Source organism: Pteronotus mesoamericanus, unplaced genomic scaffold (genome assembly GCF_021234165.1).
Source record: "Pteronotus mesoamericanus isolate MK-2021 breed Mesoamerican mustached bat unplaced genomic scaffold, CSHL_Meso_final contig_590, whole genome shotgun sequence".
In the NCBI taxonomy this organism is placed as follows: Eukaryota; Metazoa; Chordata; class Mammalia; order Chiroptera; family Mormoopidae; genus Pteronotus; species Pteronotus mesoamericanus.
This window is the reverse complement of record NW_026555207.1, coordinates 33853-50660: the sequence shown is the minus strand read 5'-3', so window position 1 is coordinate 50660 and position 16808 is coordinate 33853. Positions and strand designations below refer to the sequence as shown.

At 49.9% G+C, this 16808-nt stretch overlaps 1 protein-coding gene across 1 annotated transcript; it reads left to right on the top strand.

The window, feature by feature from the left end:
* Positions 1 to 4609: 4609 nt before the first annotated feature.
* On the top strand, positions 4610 to 16562 carry RHOG (ras homolog family member G). Its single transcript, XM_054580512.1, has 2 exons — positions 4610 to 4713; positions 15391 to 16562. Exon 2 carries the CDS (start codon positions 15459 to 15461, stop codon positions 16032 to 16034), a length of 576 nt encoding a protein of 191 aa, XP_054436487.1. The 5' UTR covers positions 4610 to 4713; positions 15391 to 15458; the 3' UTR covers positions 16035 to 16562.
* Positions 16563 to 16808: the final 246 nt, after the last annotated feature.

Here is a 16808-nt window from a genome sequence, read left to right as displayed (position 1 = left end):
ACCTTGCCTGGTACATGGGAGTTGTAAATTGGCATGGAAATTTAAAGCATGTTCTTGTTGGTGGATAGCACAAATTAGTTATATATGGGATGGTAGTTTTTTCATCTTCAGTTGTCTCTGATGTAACTTATACAAAATAATTGTTGTTCTGTTAACTGAATACTACCCTGTAATTGAAAAAAAAAAGTTGCAGTTGTTTTGTTGATATTCTGAATGTTAGTTATATTAGGATAGTGATTTGTCTATGTTTTTATTGCTGCATCATTGGTGTGATGCTATACCTGACCCAGAAAAGGTTTTCAATAACTGTGTGTTTAAGGATGAATGAGAGAGGTCATAAGACTTTTCAGAGGCCACAATGTAAGCTGAATCCTGGACTATTTGGCTCCAGAACCTATCTGTGATCTCTCTATTCTAACCCCACCAAATGCTTTCATATGTTGTCTCACTTCTAAATGTCCCAACTTGATGTCCTTGTCTCTCAGCTGCATGTGAGCACAAACCTACCCCACCTACCAAGAACTCACTTATTCAGAGAAAGCAAGTGAGCGTATAGGACAAAGAAACAACCCTTCTGGTGTTGTGCCCTCCTCCTACCTTCTTCAGCTCCATCTCCTCCCTTTCCAAGAAGCCTTTGCAGACAACCTCACCTATCCACCTGTTTCCCTCTCCTCTGGTCTTATTGGCCCTCCTGAGACCTGTGCCATAAAAGTGGCTCGAAGTCACCTGGCCTCTGATGGTTTTGTACATATTAGTACTTTATTAAAGCAATTTAATTCCACAAACATATACTAAAGGCAAATATGTGTACAGGTCTGCCTGTGCCAGGACCAATGAGTGGACACAGGGATGAATCAGACACAACCTCAAAGGACTTACAGTCAGTGGGGAAGACAGACAGTAGGTACAGATACAGTTAACTACAGCACAAAGCAAGATGCCTTAAATATTAGTATAAAATAACTATGAGTAATATGCCACATGCATAAACCTTAATTACTTAATTATTATTCTGAAGAGTGTATCATAGAAGGTCAGAGTGTAACTGAGCAAACTGGGGCTCAGCCATGGGGTGCCTTGATACATGACCCAACAATTAGTGTTGAAGGAAACGGGTTTTTATTTACAGGATTCCAACTTTGGGGTAGGGTGCTGAGTGCACTCCTGCTCAGAGCCCTGCTCTCCCACAAAACCCAGCATTTTGCTTGCTCCCCAAAAGGCTATAAGCCACAACCATGCCTACAAGTTCCTCATATGCTTATCTGTTCTTAAGCTGGCTAAGCAAACAGGTCTCCATCTCCTCTGGAAGGTGCTATTGTGGGTTTCACAGTCACCATCCTCTCACAGCAGCTTTCTCCTTCAGGATCTGGGGTACGTTGTTCTCAGCCTCCATGTAGTGGTTCAGGGAAACATGTGCTGTGTTACACTGGATCATGGTGGAGTCCAGGGAGGCACACATTCCAAGAGTGGCTTCTCCATACATTCTTCAGAGAAGCAGAAATCTGTGGCTCAGCACACAGTTCAGTTCAGCTCCAAGCATCTCTCATGAATCTGTGCTTGGTTAGGCAGGTGCCTGCACAGCTCCATCAGCTCTCTCCTTACACCATTTCCCCCTGCATGGCTTCTTTCTCCTCTCTTTCAGACCTCATGGAGGAATCCCCTTCTCTTTTACCCCATGTTCATTTTAAATGCTTGGCCTGAAACTTCCTATGTGACTTCATATCTGGCCCCATCTATGATGTGCTACTTTTGCCAGTCCCCCCCATATCTTTTACCTTCTTTTGGTGGCCATCATTAGTCAGGCAAGAGTTCCCCGTGACACAGGGGCATCTGCCTGCCTTGACTGTGTCATGAGTCACTGTACACTCTTAAGATCACATACACCTTTTGCCTGGGATGGCAGCATGGCTATTAACTTACCCTTGTTATGCAAAGCATCTTAACCTGTATCATCCACTCCTCCTTTCCCCCAATCCAGGTTTGTTGGGGTTTTCAGGGGACCCCTGCTCTGTACCCCACTATAAGAGCTCAAAGCTATCAACTGGTTCAACCCTTTGTTTTCCAGTGAAGGAGCCTTAGACCCAGAGAAGGGTGAAGGCTAACCTAAAGTTTCACTAGCCAGTCTGGCTGAGCGAAGACTAGACTTAAGGTCTTCTGAAGCCCAGCCCAGGGCTCTTTACTTGCCCTGCAGTAGCTTTATATGTAGTACTCCCATATACCACCAGATCATGAAATTTTCAAGGCCAAGTCAAGTTCTCCCACCTAAGCAAGCTAAACCAGTGCCAGCCATGCCCAGGATCACATGTTTGGGAAATGCAGTCTGACCGCATGCTGCTAATCCAGCCTTTTTGTCTACCTTACCTAACAGGCACCCTACTTTTACCATGATGCTTCTAAAATTGATTTTCAAGTATCTTTCACATAAAACTTTTTGTTAATGAGCTCTTTATATAGAACACTAATATGTACTTGTAAATCATAAAAGCCAACCAGCTCTGGTTGAAGGGGAGACCAGTGCCCCACTATTTTCTGCCATCAAGTCCTGTGAAGGGAACTCTAGGAACACAACTCAAAACACAACTTTGTTCTGGGACACGATTTTTAATGGCTTCACAAAACCAATTAAGTACATGGTCCTCCACTTAAGCCCTGTCTTCTATGGAAACTCACAGTCCTTTCTTCATCATTAAATGCCCAGCACCAGCCATGTGCTCCCAATAGAGTATGAAGGGGAAGCAGTTTTTTCACTTGTGTTTCCAGCTCTCCATTCCCCCAGAGGAGTTTGTCCCAGGTGCTCTGGGGGGAAAGAGAGACCCAAATTCTGCCCCAGGGACCAGGGGAAGCTTCCCCAGAACCCCCATGGAGAATGAATTTATCTACTCAATCATTTACCAGCCTGAATCTGATAGAGGCTGTAATTTCTCTGTACATATCATACTCACTAGCTACATGTACTATTGAGCACTTGAAATGTATTTAGCCAAAATTCAGATGTACTGTTAAGTGTAAAATACAAGATTTCAAAAACTTAGTAAAAAAAAACTGTAAAATATCTTATTCATTTTTATAGTCAAAGGTTTTTACATTGAGTACATGTTGAATAATGATATTTTGGGTAAGTTGGACTAGTTAAATATACTATTAAAATTAATGTTTCTTTAAAAATGTCATTACTAGAAAATTTTAAATTACATCTGTGGTTCACATTATATTTCCAGTGGGCAGCACTAGGAGAGGATATTAAGTGCATGGCAGAGGTGGTATGTGTGTGCATGCGTTGTGGGAAGGGTAAGGATGACAGCCAGGCAGGGAGTAGTCCATTAGGGCCAAATTGTGAAAGACTAAGTCTATTTCCCCTAGCAATCAAGACAGGAAAGATGTAAGGCAGAGGGAATAGAATGAGCAAAGACCCAAAGATGTGGCACATTGTGTTTAGGGAACTCCTTCTTATACTAGTACGATTTTTTTTTTTTTTTTTTTTTTTTTTTTTGGCATTTGTTGAGTGTTTCCTTTCCGCTAGGCATTGACAAAAGGCCTTTTACATCCATTCTCATGTTATCTTCACAACTACAGGATGAAGAACAGGTTATTCCAAAGACATAATTGAGGCTCAGAAAAGTTAAGCTATTTATTCTCGAAGTTGTTTTTCCTCTTTATCTGGAAAGCCTCTTGGAGACAGTGAACCTGTCTTAAGAGCCAGTTTTCCAGCACAGCACCTAGCAGGGAACTCTGCACGTGGCAGGCGTTCAGAAATTTTCTGTAGAACCAAGGATGTGCATTCTCAAGTCAAAGCTCCACGCGCAACGCCTGCGAGCAGAAGCACCAGAGGGCGCCCACGGGTCTGCCCACCCGTCCAACCTCGGGGTCCGGGCCGGATCTCGGGCCTGGGTGCGGCCTTTCAGCCCCAAGCAGTTGCGCGCCCCGGGGAGAAGAGGGAGCCAGGGGAGCCCCCAGTCCTCGGTCCAGCCCCGCCCTTTCCCCAGAGCCCAGGCGCGCCGAGCGGCCGGGTGCAGAACGACGACACAACATCCTGTTTTGGGGGCCCGCGGCTCCGCCTGCGCTTCTGCTGATCTTGTCTTTCCTCGGGTGCTGACGCCAGCTCCCCTTCCTCGCCCTCCCCCAGTATCCTCACCCTCCCCAGGGGTCTGGGGCCTTCCCACTGCTGAATCACCAACACTCCGCACTCCCTCGGAGCATGGGTGGGGACTGCCCCAGTTTGACCCATTCTGGCCCGAGCCTTGGCCAACGCTCGACCCCTGGGTTTAACTGAAGGTACCAGGCCTCCAGGCTCCTGTTCTAAGCATCTTCCCGCGGGGGATGGTGGGGGCGAGTACCAGGGAGACGGACAAAAGCCTAGAGCCTAGGCTCGGGCCTCTACTGGGGTGGGGTGGCAAGGAGGAGACGGGGAGGACTGACCTTAGGAGGCCTGACCTTAAGGGACTCAGAGGCAGAGGGCTGGGATGGGGGAGCCCAGGACCCGCCTGAGGGCGAGGCCAGTGGAGGGGAGACTGAGGGTGGGGGGAACCGGCCTGAGGACTTCCTGGTGCGGCCAGGCCCCGCCCCGGCCCGCCCCGGCCCGCCCCCGCGCCCCGCCCCGGCCGCCCGGCCCGCCCCCCCCACTTCCTCCGGCCTCCCGCTCTCACTTCCTTCTCGACCCGCCAGCAGCCGCCGCCGCCGCCGCCCCCAGCTCCCCCGCAGCGGGGAGGGCACCAGGTGAGGCCCGGCACGGGCCTGCCGGCTGGGGGTCTGGGGGTGGGGAGCCCCGCTGGCCCGGGACTGGGCACGGGCGCCGGCCCAGGAAGTTTGCTTGCGGGAGGCCGCGGGCGGGAGGTTCTGGGATCGCTGCGAGTTGGGCGGGCGCGGCCGCCCGGGCGGGGCGGGAACCTGGGACTGCGAGCCGGCGGCGGCTCCGGTAGGGTGGGTTTCTGTACCGTGGGGGGCGGGGGGAGGCTGTACAGGCTCCCAGGAGCAGCGAGGGACCCCTGAGGTCTGCTGCTGCGAGAGAAAAGTCTCTGAAGTGGAAGAGCTTAGAGCTGGGATGGTGGGACTCAGAGGTGGGGTGCCCTCAGGAGTTGGGGGTGGGTGTTACGAAGTGTGTGAGGGGAGGGAGACCCGGGGCTGGAGGTGGCGCTCCCACTGCTCGGGCAGTTGTGACATATGTGAGGTTGGGAGGGGGGCGGTGTCTGGCCTCTGAAGCCCTACAGTGCAGAGAAAGAGCTCCCTGCCTGGAGGATCGCTGCCAACCCAGACCCAACTCTAAGGCTGCAGCCAAGGGTCCTCTGCATTCAGTGAGAGGGTGGGGAGAGCCCCGCTAACCGCAATCTGTCTCTCTCTATGCTCCCTCCCCGCCCCCCACCCCGCCCCGAGGCCAAGGCTCTCATCCCTGGAAGCAAGCAACAGGTATTTAGTAAACAAACATCTGTGCCTGGCTGACCAGTGCCTGGCTTTGCTCTTTTTTGGGTAAACTTGAGGAGGAAAGGGCCTGGTCTTTGTCCTGTGACTAGAGGTGGAAGGTCTCTGATTCAGAGGTACTGATAGTCCCTGACAAGATGGCATCACTGAAAGCAGCACTATTTTCAGAAGATGGAGAGGATAATAGGGCTTCTGGGAGGAAGCAGGGGCTCTGGCCTCGGGAAATGAATGGGAGCCATCTCCTAGTCTTCCCCACCCACACCCACTCCTCATTGTTAGTACCAGAATTCTGTACATTCTCACTCTGTCTTCCTCCGTTACTTCTTCATACTCCCACAAACCCTCCATTACTCTCTTCTCGAATCTTCCTCAGTTTCTTTCCCCCCAAACACACAGTCATGCCAAGGCCTCTCACTTAATCCTGCCCTTCTGTCCATCTCCATCCCCTGCAGCTGAACCCTCTCTCCCTTCCATGGCCAGCTTCTGGCTCCTGCAGACATATCTACACTCTTGCTTCTTCTATCTCCCCTTGTCCTTCTCAATCCCTCTCTGTCTCTTTTTCTTTCAGCCACTCATCTCCAGCTTTGGGGTTGGATCTTTGGTGAGTTTGAGAGCCTTTTCAAACCTCCCCAGCTGGGAGAGGCAGGCTACAACCTCCTAGCGATAGCGATGATTAAAAGTCTGGAAAACCTCTCTATATGTGTATGTACATGGAAGTGTTTGTGTCTCTACGTTTTTATCTCTTGGAGACAAAATAACTGCCCTCAGCCTTGAGAGGGGCCCAGAGCAGGAGATGCCAATGGAATGAAGGGAACTGCAGTGGATAAATTGTGGTTAGGTAGGAGGAAGGAGTCTGAAGCAGTCAGGGTAGAGTGTGACACAGGAATAAAATTGGTGAGAGAGGCCATGAGAAATCAAAATCACCCAGACCCTTGGGTGCTTGATCATGAAGGCCAAGCCTGGAAGCTGGGGGACAGCCCAAAGTTCCCTAACTCCAATACTTATTGGTTCCAACAATGGTGGTAGGGAGAATGAGACCAGGTCAACTCCATGAGACAGAAGGAAAGGGAGGGGGCAAAGACAGGATTCTGGAGAGAAGACTATATATAGCTGGTCTAACTTCAGTCTTAATGTTTTAGTGCCAGTTCAGGAAAGAAAGAGGGGTGTGAGGCAAAGGTATCTGCCCTTTCTTCCTTGCTGTCTTCCGGGTCCTGCTCAGGCTGGATACCCACGTGCCCTGGGCTACATCAGGATCTTGGTGACAGGAAGCCCTCTACAGTCTGCTGAACCCTCTCCTCTGCCCTCAGGCATCCTTAGTATTCCCCCTTTCACCCCAGATAGGACACTACTCCCTGTCTTCCAGGAATTTCTCCTGAGTCTAACTTTAGCCCAGAGTGTTTTTGTAAGTTCTTGTTGTTCCCATTCTAGAGCTCTTTCCTCAAGCCTTTGGGATGCATGTTGCTTCTCTCTGCCTCCTTCAGTTTATTCTATGCATTTCTCTCCACTAGAAAAAAAAAGAGAGAGAAAAATGGGGGGGAGCAAGAGCTACTCTTTTGGGATTCCAAGCACTGCTAGATTTAAGGGCTATTCTCATTCTGTTCTCTTCCATTCTCACAGTTGCCCTTCTCCCAGGAATTGTCCCTTCTTCTACCCACCAGTCTCCTACTCTCATTTCTGGGATGTATAGGGGGTTTGGCCTCAGGAGAAAATCCCTTCTCGGGGAAGGATGTAGATGCAAAGCACTTTCCCAGCATCATGGCTCAGTAAAAAACCACCCAGGAGTCCTGACTCCCAGCCTGCCAACCCAGTACTTATTTTAGGACTCTACATAACTGAGCAACCCACCGGTCTCTGAAAGTGAAGGTAGGATGGATGAGACAGGGGTTCTCCCAGACAAGACCTGGTCCCACTGAAGGTTTGAGCTAATTGCAAGAAAGCCATTGCTGGGGAAAAAATACAACCAGGGTGGGAGGCATCCAAATGGGAAAGTATCATGGGAGGTGGAGAGGTGCCTGCAACCTAGGAGGCTGCCCATTGAGGTCTTGGCTAAAGAAATAAGATCAAAGTACTGAATGAAAAGAAGTGACTGATGGGAGATTGTCACAAATCCTGGTTGGGAATCAAAGATCTGGAAAGTTGTTTTTGGCAAGATATTAGGGCAAATGAGGTGGTTGATGTGAGCTTTTAGGGGGTCATGAGCAGGAAGATAGGAGAGGTTGTGGCTGTAGTGAGACAATTGGGAATATACTAGAATGGAGGTAGATGGGCAATTGGGAAGATGGTGGCCAGGACCCAGACTGAAGATCCCTCCCTCCCTACACAGTGTAGATCCATTAGTGCTGAGGCTTTTAGGGCTCTATGAGGAGGGAAACCAAAGACAAAGCCTGCGCCTCCTCCCCAGAACAGATTGGTTTTCCTGTCCAGAGTCCACCTTCCTCTTTTGTCCTCATTTCATGGGGGGAGGGCATCTCCCCAGGAGCTAGAGGCTGCAGGAGGAGTTCCTCAGCTAGGGCAGGGCCAGGATAGCTGTCCAGTAATGTCAGTTCTAAATCACAGACACACCAGTATGAACTGGACATGAGAGCCTGGGAACTTAGAAGCAAAAAGGGCTCAGGCGTGAACCTGACCCCTTTAGCCCATTTCCTAAAGGGATAAACCATTGTAGGATCATCCTGAATGAGGTCAGAAAGACGGTGGGCTCATTCCCAGGCCAGAGCAGTAATCCTCACCTCTCCTTTGTGGAGGTGATATCAGGCAAGAGATTAGGAGACCCAGGTCCTTGTCCTGAATTTGCTCCCAACTCTGCATAACTCTCGTCAGCTTTGTCTCTCTTGACTCAGCTTCAACATGAAGAATTTGCCTATCAGTACCTCCACAGAGCACAGAGAATACTGATAACTCCAACTCTCCTTCAACCAAGAGGCTCCTTATTGCAGTGGCATCCACTCTGGGCCCCCGTCTCATGCCACAGCCTTGATCTGACAGGCCTGAGTGGTCTCTAAGTATCTGTCCAAGGACAGGAACTGTGGCCCCTTTCCCCAAAGTGCAAGTATTACAGGTTAAGAGATGAGAAGAGGGCAAAGAGTGTCGGGGATTTTGCCAGGGGACAGCAAGGTGAAGGAGTACCCTGTGCCCTGCTCTAGCTCTGCCCCACTGACAGTGGAAAATAGATGCTGGAGTTTCCTCCTGATGTTTTTTTCCCTTGTGGAAACCCCCTCAGGCCTGGGGTGGGGCTGAAGGGACAGTGTGGCTCTGGGTCTCTGTGGGTATTTTCAGGTGGGGGAGGCTGGGTTGGGAGGATGGCGCTTCTGTACAGCCTGTGTGAAATGAGCAAAAGCAAAGGAAGTGCCACTTTACAAGCCTAGGCCTTTCATGGGGCCCGGGACTGCTGAGCTGCTAGGGGGAAGGGAGGAGGAAGCAAGTGTTCAGCCTTCCTCTGTGCTGCTCAGTGGGGGGAGGAGGCAGCCTCCTTAGCTCCCCAGACAGAGCTGTCCTGGCTCTGGGGCTCACTCTTTGCAGAGCACCCCAGGTGCCGGGGATGGTAGGAGAAGGAAGGGAACTGGGACTTAGTGAAAGGGTCCCATCCTCTTGACAGCTTTCCCAGCCACAACTGTCTTCCTCCTTCTTTCCAGCCTTTAGTGGGTAGAGTCAACTCTCTGGGGCTCTCACCCTACCTGCTGCAGTGCCAGAACCTCTGCAGGGGCTGAAGGGTAGAGAATGGCAAGAGGTGAAGGGTTCTTCAGTGTAGTTTTTTTTAAAGCTGGGAAGTATTGTCTCTTGGGTTCTGTCCCTGCTGATGGGGAGAAGAGGAAGAAAGAGAGAAACTCAGCCCTTGGCCTGGTCCCAGCCCCATAATGATCTCATATCTCCGCCAGCTTCCTTCTCCCAGCCCAGCTGCAGCCAGCTACAGCCCTTTTGAGCCTCTTCATATCACCCCTCCATCCTTCAAAACAAACAAATAATTCGACTTGCAGAGCTTCTGAAGCCATTTCCAAAACTGACCCTGACCTTGCCACAGCCTTCACCACAGGTGTTCTGATATTCCCAACCTTAGGGAACCTTACCAGGATCGCTTTTCCTGCCCATCTTCCTCATCACGTCTGGGCTAAGCTGTGCCTGCTTCACCCCTCTCACCATTCCAGTGGAAAATGGGGCAATCTAGCCTATGTCTGTTCGTTACCCTAAGCTGTGCTCAGTGGGAGGAGGAAGTTGATTGCCCATGTCTTGTGTCTCTGGGGCATAAAGGCTCGTCCTTTTTCCCAGAATCAAAGTTTGAATTGATGGAGAAGATACTTGTCAGTCTGTAGATTTTGCTCAGCACTCTGCTGGGCTTCTGGAAGTAAGCAGGAGGACAGAGTTTCCTCCTTGTGAGGCATCCAGTTACTCCAGTGCAAGTGCTGGGAAAGGCAGGACAGGAGGGGATGTTGCTTATAACATCCTGGAGAAGATGGAGAACTGGGCCCTGAAGGGCTGGGAGGATCAGAAGCGGGAGAAGAGAACTTCCCCCAGACCTCAGGAAGAGAAACTCCCATGTGCAAAGACATGAAGGACAAATGAGTTTAGTTGTTTACTGTGTTCAGCCTAAGGAGACAGATCCCTCAGGACCTTGCCCTCTAGGCCTCACAGTCTAGATAAGATTCAGAACAGCCTCCATGTGATGGAAGATACAATGTGCCTGTGAGAGAAACAGAGACCAGACCTTGGATGGGATAAGTCACTTGTGACTTGGGTGATTTACCAGAACTTTCCTGGAGAGGCAGTGGTGCTTGGCTCTGGAGGACCAAGGGGTGGTGGTCCTTTTAGGCAATTGGAGCATTCTGAGCTGCCCAATGGGGGTTGGAGGATGGAAGAGGGCAAGAAATACTGGATTCCTGCAGGAACAGGGAATAGTGCTTGCTCTTTTGGGGAAGAGAATGCGGGACTGCTTGTAAAGGATCAGGGTGGTGCAGCCAGAGCTCAGAATCAGAATGCCCAGAGACGGATTAGATAGTTAGAATGAGTTCCAGAGAGGGCTGCAGAAGGGGAGCCCCACATCAAGGAAGCAGGTTAGAAGGCTGTAGTAAGTTGGTTTCCATTGCCTCCACACTCCCCCATCTCTTAGGGCCCATACCTCCCCTCCCCCACTCCCAATTGGGACACTTCCCCTCCTGTAACGGCCACAGAGATCTGGCAATCAGGCAATCCTCTGCTTCCTTTCCCTCCCCACTTCTAGGCCTGCCTGGGCCACACCCGAAGACCAAGTCTCACTGGGTACAAACTGTGCTCCAGGGACCACACTCAAAGTTAGGCCCCCAAGGGTCCCTTAAGTGCTGCTCCCTGCTGGAGTCAGGTCAAGCTGGGACTGGGAAGAGAGATTTTTGCCTATCCCAGTCAAAGCTTTTGGCTGTCATTGCTGTCTAAAAAGATTCAGCATTGCAGTGTTGGCTGTGGGAATGTTAGTTCAATTCTGGGTTTCTGAGGCAACTGCCCAGATCTCAGTAATGGGGCAGAAGCAAGTAGATCAGAAGGCAGTGGTTGCACACTCTTGTGTACTCAAACCCTGTACTCAGCTTTTCTGTAGGAGAGTTGAGGGAAGCTCAAGTTCCAGTATTGGCCACAAACTAGGAAACTTATCTATGACTATTGAGGAAGAAGAATCACACAGAGCCAAAGAAGGTTTAAAAGGGGTGGTCATTCTATGGAAGTTCAAAGAAAGGAGAAGTCAGTAGCCTCATGGGACTCTGAGGCTTAAGCTAGGGCTTGAGGAGTCAGGAAGATTTGAGAGGCAAGAGGGAATGGTAGCAGATGGAAGAACAAGAGTAAAAGATCAGAGGCAACAATCATCCTGGCTTGTTTATAGAGGACAGTGAAGGACCTCTCTGGTGCAGGGAGGTGGGAACTCACATTTGCAAAGTACCTACCTTGTATACATATATTTTACATTAATTCACTTAATCCTTACAACACATTATGAGGTTGGTTTTATTGCTTAGCTCGTATGAGCAGGTGGCAGAACTAGGATTTAAACCCAGGTCTAGCTGACTCCAAAACCCCTGCCAGAGTATGAAGAATTCCAATTGCCAAGCTGAAAGAGTAGGCAGGATCTAAATTAAGTTGGGAGTAAAAAGTCAGTGCAGGCCATTATCATTTGGCTAATCCTATACAGATCCGCAACCATAGTTTACTTCCTAAACAGAAGTTCTTTTTTTTAAAAAAGTCATCTAGTGAATTAAATCACAGTTGACCTCTGCCTTCAAGCAGCCCGCTCTTCTTGTTTGGCCTCCTGCAGCACAGACTGTTTTTTCTTCCTATGTGGCACAGGTTAGACCCTACCTTTCAGCTTGTGCCCTCCTTAAATGAGCTGTGGGAACTTACTTGACCCAGTTCAGGCCATAAGATTTCTAAGAAAATAGTTGTCCTGGGAGAGAGGATAAAGTCTAGGATAAAGTACTGGATTAGTGCCACCACCTAGACACCTGCATACTCAGTGCTTCCTGCCTCTTGGGATGAAAGGCTCTGCTCCTCTCACCTGCTGTGTGCACAGTACATTCCAGTTCACAAAGTACATTCACTCCCATGCTCAGTGTCCTTGCTGCTGCCCTTTGAGGCAGGGAAGGCAAGTATTGTCATTCCTATTGTACAGATGAAGAAACTGAGGCTCCGCGAAAGGAAGTGACTTACTTGCTCAAGGTCACAAAGTTGGCTAGTAAGGGATAAGATGAAGGCTGTGTGATGCATTGAGGAAAACACAGGATCTTGGATGGCAAAACTAGAGTTTGTGTCCTGACTCCCAAGCTAACTAACTGTGTGACATTAGGTTACTTTAACTCTTGAGTTTGTTTCCTCACCTATAAATGTGAATAGTACCAATAGGTTGTTTTAATGATCAAATAACAATGCCATGTGATCTATAAAGGGTCATACTTTGTGAGGGCTTTTATCAAGGGGCAGAGTCAGCAGGTAAGTCCAAGAGGTCACATTCAGGAATCCTCTTCTCTTTACCCTGTACCACACTGCCTCTGCTCTGCTTGTTTATGGACACTGCCTCACTCATGATCCTTTTCCGGTGTCAGTCCTGTTCCCTTGTTAGCCCGGAAGCTGCCCTCTCCCCCCCCACCCCTTTGAGGGCTGATTTACTGATCGCTGGTTGATAACCACCTCCCTAGAGAGCAGCCTGGAGCCACTGCACTTCCAGTTTCTTGGGCCTTGTGATTGCTGTCCAGAGTTCCCTCCTTGCCTTCCTGCCTGGGCCAGCCCAGTGCTGGGCCAGTGGAGGAAAAGTTCTCAGACGTACTGCCACGCCCATGCCTCTGCTCTGTGTGGAACTGAAGATTTACATGCCCAGGAGTTCTCTCAAAATGCTAGTGTCTCCTAGGTAATTCAAGGGATACAAGTAACAGCACCAACCCCCACAACATACTCTCTCCTTTCCCCAAGGAAGGAGTCACAGAATTCTACAAGAAGAATGTGTCCTAACTTGCCCCATGTGCCCAGCAGACCTTATACATTTGCTGACTGACTCAGCCCCACCCCCTCCCCACCCTGTGCTCCTGGAGGCCTTTCCTACCCCCATTATCTATCCCCTGTTCTCAGGGCTCTTCATGTCTCACTTCATCTACCTAGTGCCCTTCTCTCCATTTCATGGATGGGAAAACTGAGGCCCAGGGAGGGTAAGTACCTCATGCTTGGTTGTACTCAGTCAGCGGCAGAGCAGAACTGGGGTTACAACTTAGGTCTCTTGACTTCCAGTCTGAGATTCTCACCACTGTCCTACAGAGCCCTTATTTCCTTCCCATATTTATTCCCTGAGGCTTGATGTCCTCTCTCCTGAGGCTAAACTCACACACTTATTCCCACAAGAAAAATGGAAATACTTTTATTTGAACCAAAGGCAACCTCACAGAATGAAACCATTTCCCTTCCATGGGAAGCTGGGTCTGGAGAGGAAGTTGGGACCAAGCCCTGAGTCCTATGCAGGTTCCACACTGGCAGAGTTCCTTTTTGCCTCCCAATGGGGGAATCTCCCCCATCCCCAGTTTGATTTTCAAGGCTTTTGAACCAGTGTTTGAGAGGTCAGGCTGAGAATTAAGGGGTTTTCAGACCAGGGTGCAGTCTTGCAGTGTATATACTATAAAGTGAAATAGAGAAAATGGGCCAGTGATGATGGTGCTTGAGCGGAGCAAGGGATACTTGGATATCTGGGTATGTCTAAAACAGGCTGTCCCCTCCCAGGGGGCAGGGACCTGGTTGTGAGAGAGAGTGAGGGAAAGGAAGTCACATAGTGGCCAGCAAAAGTCCCTCTTGGCCAAGAGGAAGTAGCCAATGAGAGAAGAACCTTTGCCACAGCAGTATAAATAATCACAGGGTTTCCGGAAGTTCTGTTCCAGAACTCAGAAGAACAGTTCCTCACCCTGGGCCCTGTGAACTGCAAAGGGAACAAGGGTAATAATGGTTGGAGCCGGGACTCTTCTCACACCCCACTAATAATCTACACGTTAGCTCATTTCATATCTGAGCAATTCTAACACAATAGGCAAGATTTCCCCCATTTTACAGATGAGAAAATTGAAGCTCAGGAAACTTAATGTGTTGTCCAAGATATACATGACTAGTTGGTGGAACTGTGATTAGAATACGTGGCCAGTCTGACTCCAGCATGTGTTCTCAGTATAGAGCATTAATGGCATTGTGTTCTGTATCAAGAATCTGGAAGCCCTTGAAATTTTTCAGAGGCATGTGCCATAGTCTCAAAAAAGGGACCAAAGATTAAGGCGAAAAACCAAGTTTTTGTTTTACTCTTCTATTCATCCCTTTTGGCTGGGCTTGATCTGCTTCACCCCACCAAAGATCTTAAGAGAAGATGCTAATGTGTGGGAGCCACACCCTTTGCCTCATCATCTCCTGTATTCCCCTGCCCCGAATTGCCAGCCTGGGTATATGTGGCCAAATAGGGTTTACTATGCTTACAAAAAAGTAAAGGGGTTAGTTCTCCCCCCTTTCCCATCCCCAGGGCATCCTGGATTTCAATAGGGCAGCTGCCTAGAGAATTGTGCTCCTTACTCAGCAGGTTTCTTATTGTACCTTTTGGGTTGTACTCCGTAGCCAAGATGTTGGGTTTGGAGCTGAAACAGTGCAGTAGGCAGGGCTGGCTCAGAGTTGGGAGAGGCTCCGCCCCTGGCTGCATCTCAGAGTAACCTGGGGCAGTGCCCTGTGCCAGAACTCCTCTCCAGTCGACTTGGTGGAAGGGGTCCATATCTGGCAGAGGATCTGTCGGTAGATCCCTACATACACTCGCATATTGTCCTTTTGTGTCTATACTGCCTGGAGGAAAAATAAAAGTAGCTAATACTTACTGAATGTTTATTATGAGCAGTTACTGTTCTAAATGCTTTAATGTATTACCTTATTTAGGGGTGTCCAGCCTTTTGGTGTGTCTGGGCCACACATTAAATACACAAACTCTGATGAAAACTGATGAGCAAAAAAAAAAAAAAAAAAAAATTTTAAGTAAATTTACGATTTTGTGTTGGGCCACATTCATAGCCATCCTGGGCCATTTGCAGCCCATGGGCCACGGGTTGGGCACCCCTACCTTATGTAATCCTCCTAATAACCCAATGAGGTAGGTATTATTTTATTCCCATTTTACACATAAGAAAACTGAGGCCCACTAATCACTAACTAATAGAGAAGTTAAGGAATTTGTCCAGGGTCACACAGCTAGGAAATAGCAGAACTAGGATTTGACCTTTGTTGGTCTAGTACCAGAATTTATGTGCTTCACATGTTTACACATTATAATGCCAGCCTTCTTACACCTGAGCATCTTTGCTTGATCTTTTTCATTGTGTATCTCTCTCTCAGGTCTGTTTGGATGGGACTGCAAGATGGTGTCAGGTTAAGAGAAGAGAAGGTCATTTCTCTCTATATGCCCCCATTCTTTCTTCCCAGTGGGTAGAGGCTTCCCTGACCCAGAGTGTCCCTCTCCTCTGTTCCTAGGTCACTGCATCCAGAGGGGCCCAGAAGGGAAAGGAGGCGGTGCCTCCACTGCAGCAGCGGCACCCACGATGCAGAGCATCAAGTGTGTGGTGGTGGGCGATGGGGCTGTAGGCAAGACGTGCCTGCTCATCTGCTACACAACTAATGCCTTCCCTAAGGAATACATCCCCACAGTGTTCGACAATTACAGTGCCCAGAGTGCAGTTGATGGGCGCACAGTGAACCTGAACCTGTGGGACACAGCGGGCCAGGAGGAGTACGACCGCCTCCGCACACTCTCCTACCCTCAGACCAACGTCTTTGTCATCTGTTTCTCCATTGCCAGTCCACCCTCCTATGAGAATGTGCGGCACAAGTGGCACCCAGAAGTGTGCCACCACTGTCCCGACGTGCCCATTCTCCTGGTGGGCACCAAGAAGGACCTGAGAGCCCAGCCTGACACCCTGCGGCGCCTCAAGGAGCAGGGCCAGGCACCCATCACACCGCAGCAGGGCCAGGCACTGGCCAAGCAGATCCATGCTGTGCGCTACCTCGAGTGCTCGGCCCTGCAGCAGGACGGCGTCAAGGAAGTGTTTGCTGAGGCTGTCCGGGCTGTGCTCAACCCCACACCGATCAAGCGTGGGCGGTCCTGCGTCCTCTTGTGACCCTGGCACTTAGCTTGCAGGCTGCCCCTGCCCCCCCACCAGTTGTGCCTTGGCGCCTTGTCTGCCCCCAGCTGTGCCTTGAGGACTAATTCTGGCACCCCTTGCCAGGGGGCTCCCTGAATGCCTGTTTATCCTTAAGGAAGCCCACAGAGAAAGGGGCTTTGGGTCCTGCCCTAATCTGCTTGGGAACACCAGGTATTCTTGAGAGCTCACCCAGGCCAAGGTTGGACCCCTCCCCATTTTCCCCTACTGACCAGTTGATCCAGCTTTCCACACAGATGTTGCTGCCTATTGTGGTGCCTTCTCTCAGGTTAGGAGCTCTCGGCCATTCCTAACCTCTCCCTTGCTGCTCTTCAAATTGCTCCCCTCTCAAGATGCTCTCTCCCTTCTCCAACGGAGCCACAAAATCCTGAGAAGATGAATGTTCCCTAACTTGCCCCCATGTGCCCAGGCCTTATGCATTGCTGACTGACTCAGCCCCTCCACCCGGGCTCCTACCCCCATCAGCATCAATAAAACCTCCTGTCTCCAGTGGCCCCGGCTCCTCCCTGTGTCCTGGACATTGGGGGTTGGGCAGGAGGCAGGCATGGACTAGGGCTCCCCAGAGACTGGGAGCCTTTTGTTTACTGCAAGAGGGAACAGGAGACAATAAGCTTCATTGTGGTCCCCTTTACCCCCCAATTTCCCTAACAAAGCTCTGGACTCCCTTGGAGGGGCCAATCATGCTCTGGGGCCCAGCCACAGATTCTGTAGTGGACAGGGATGCAAAGCATG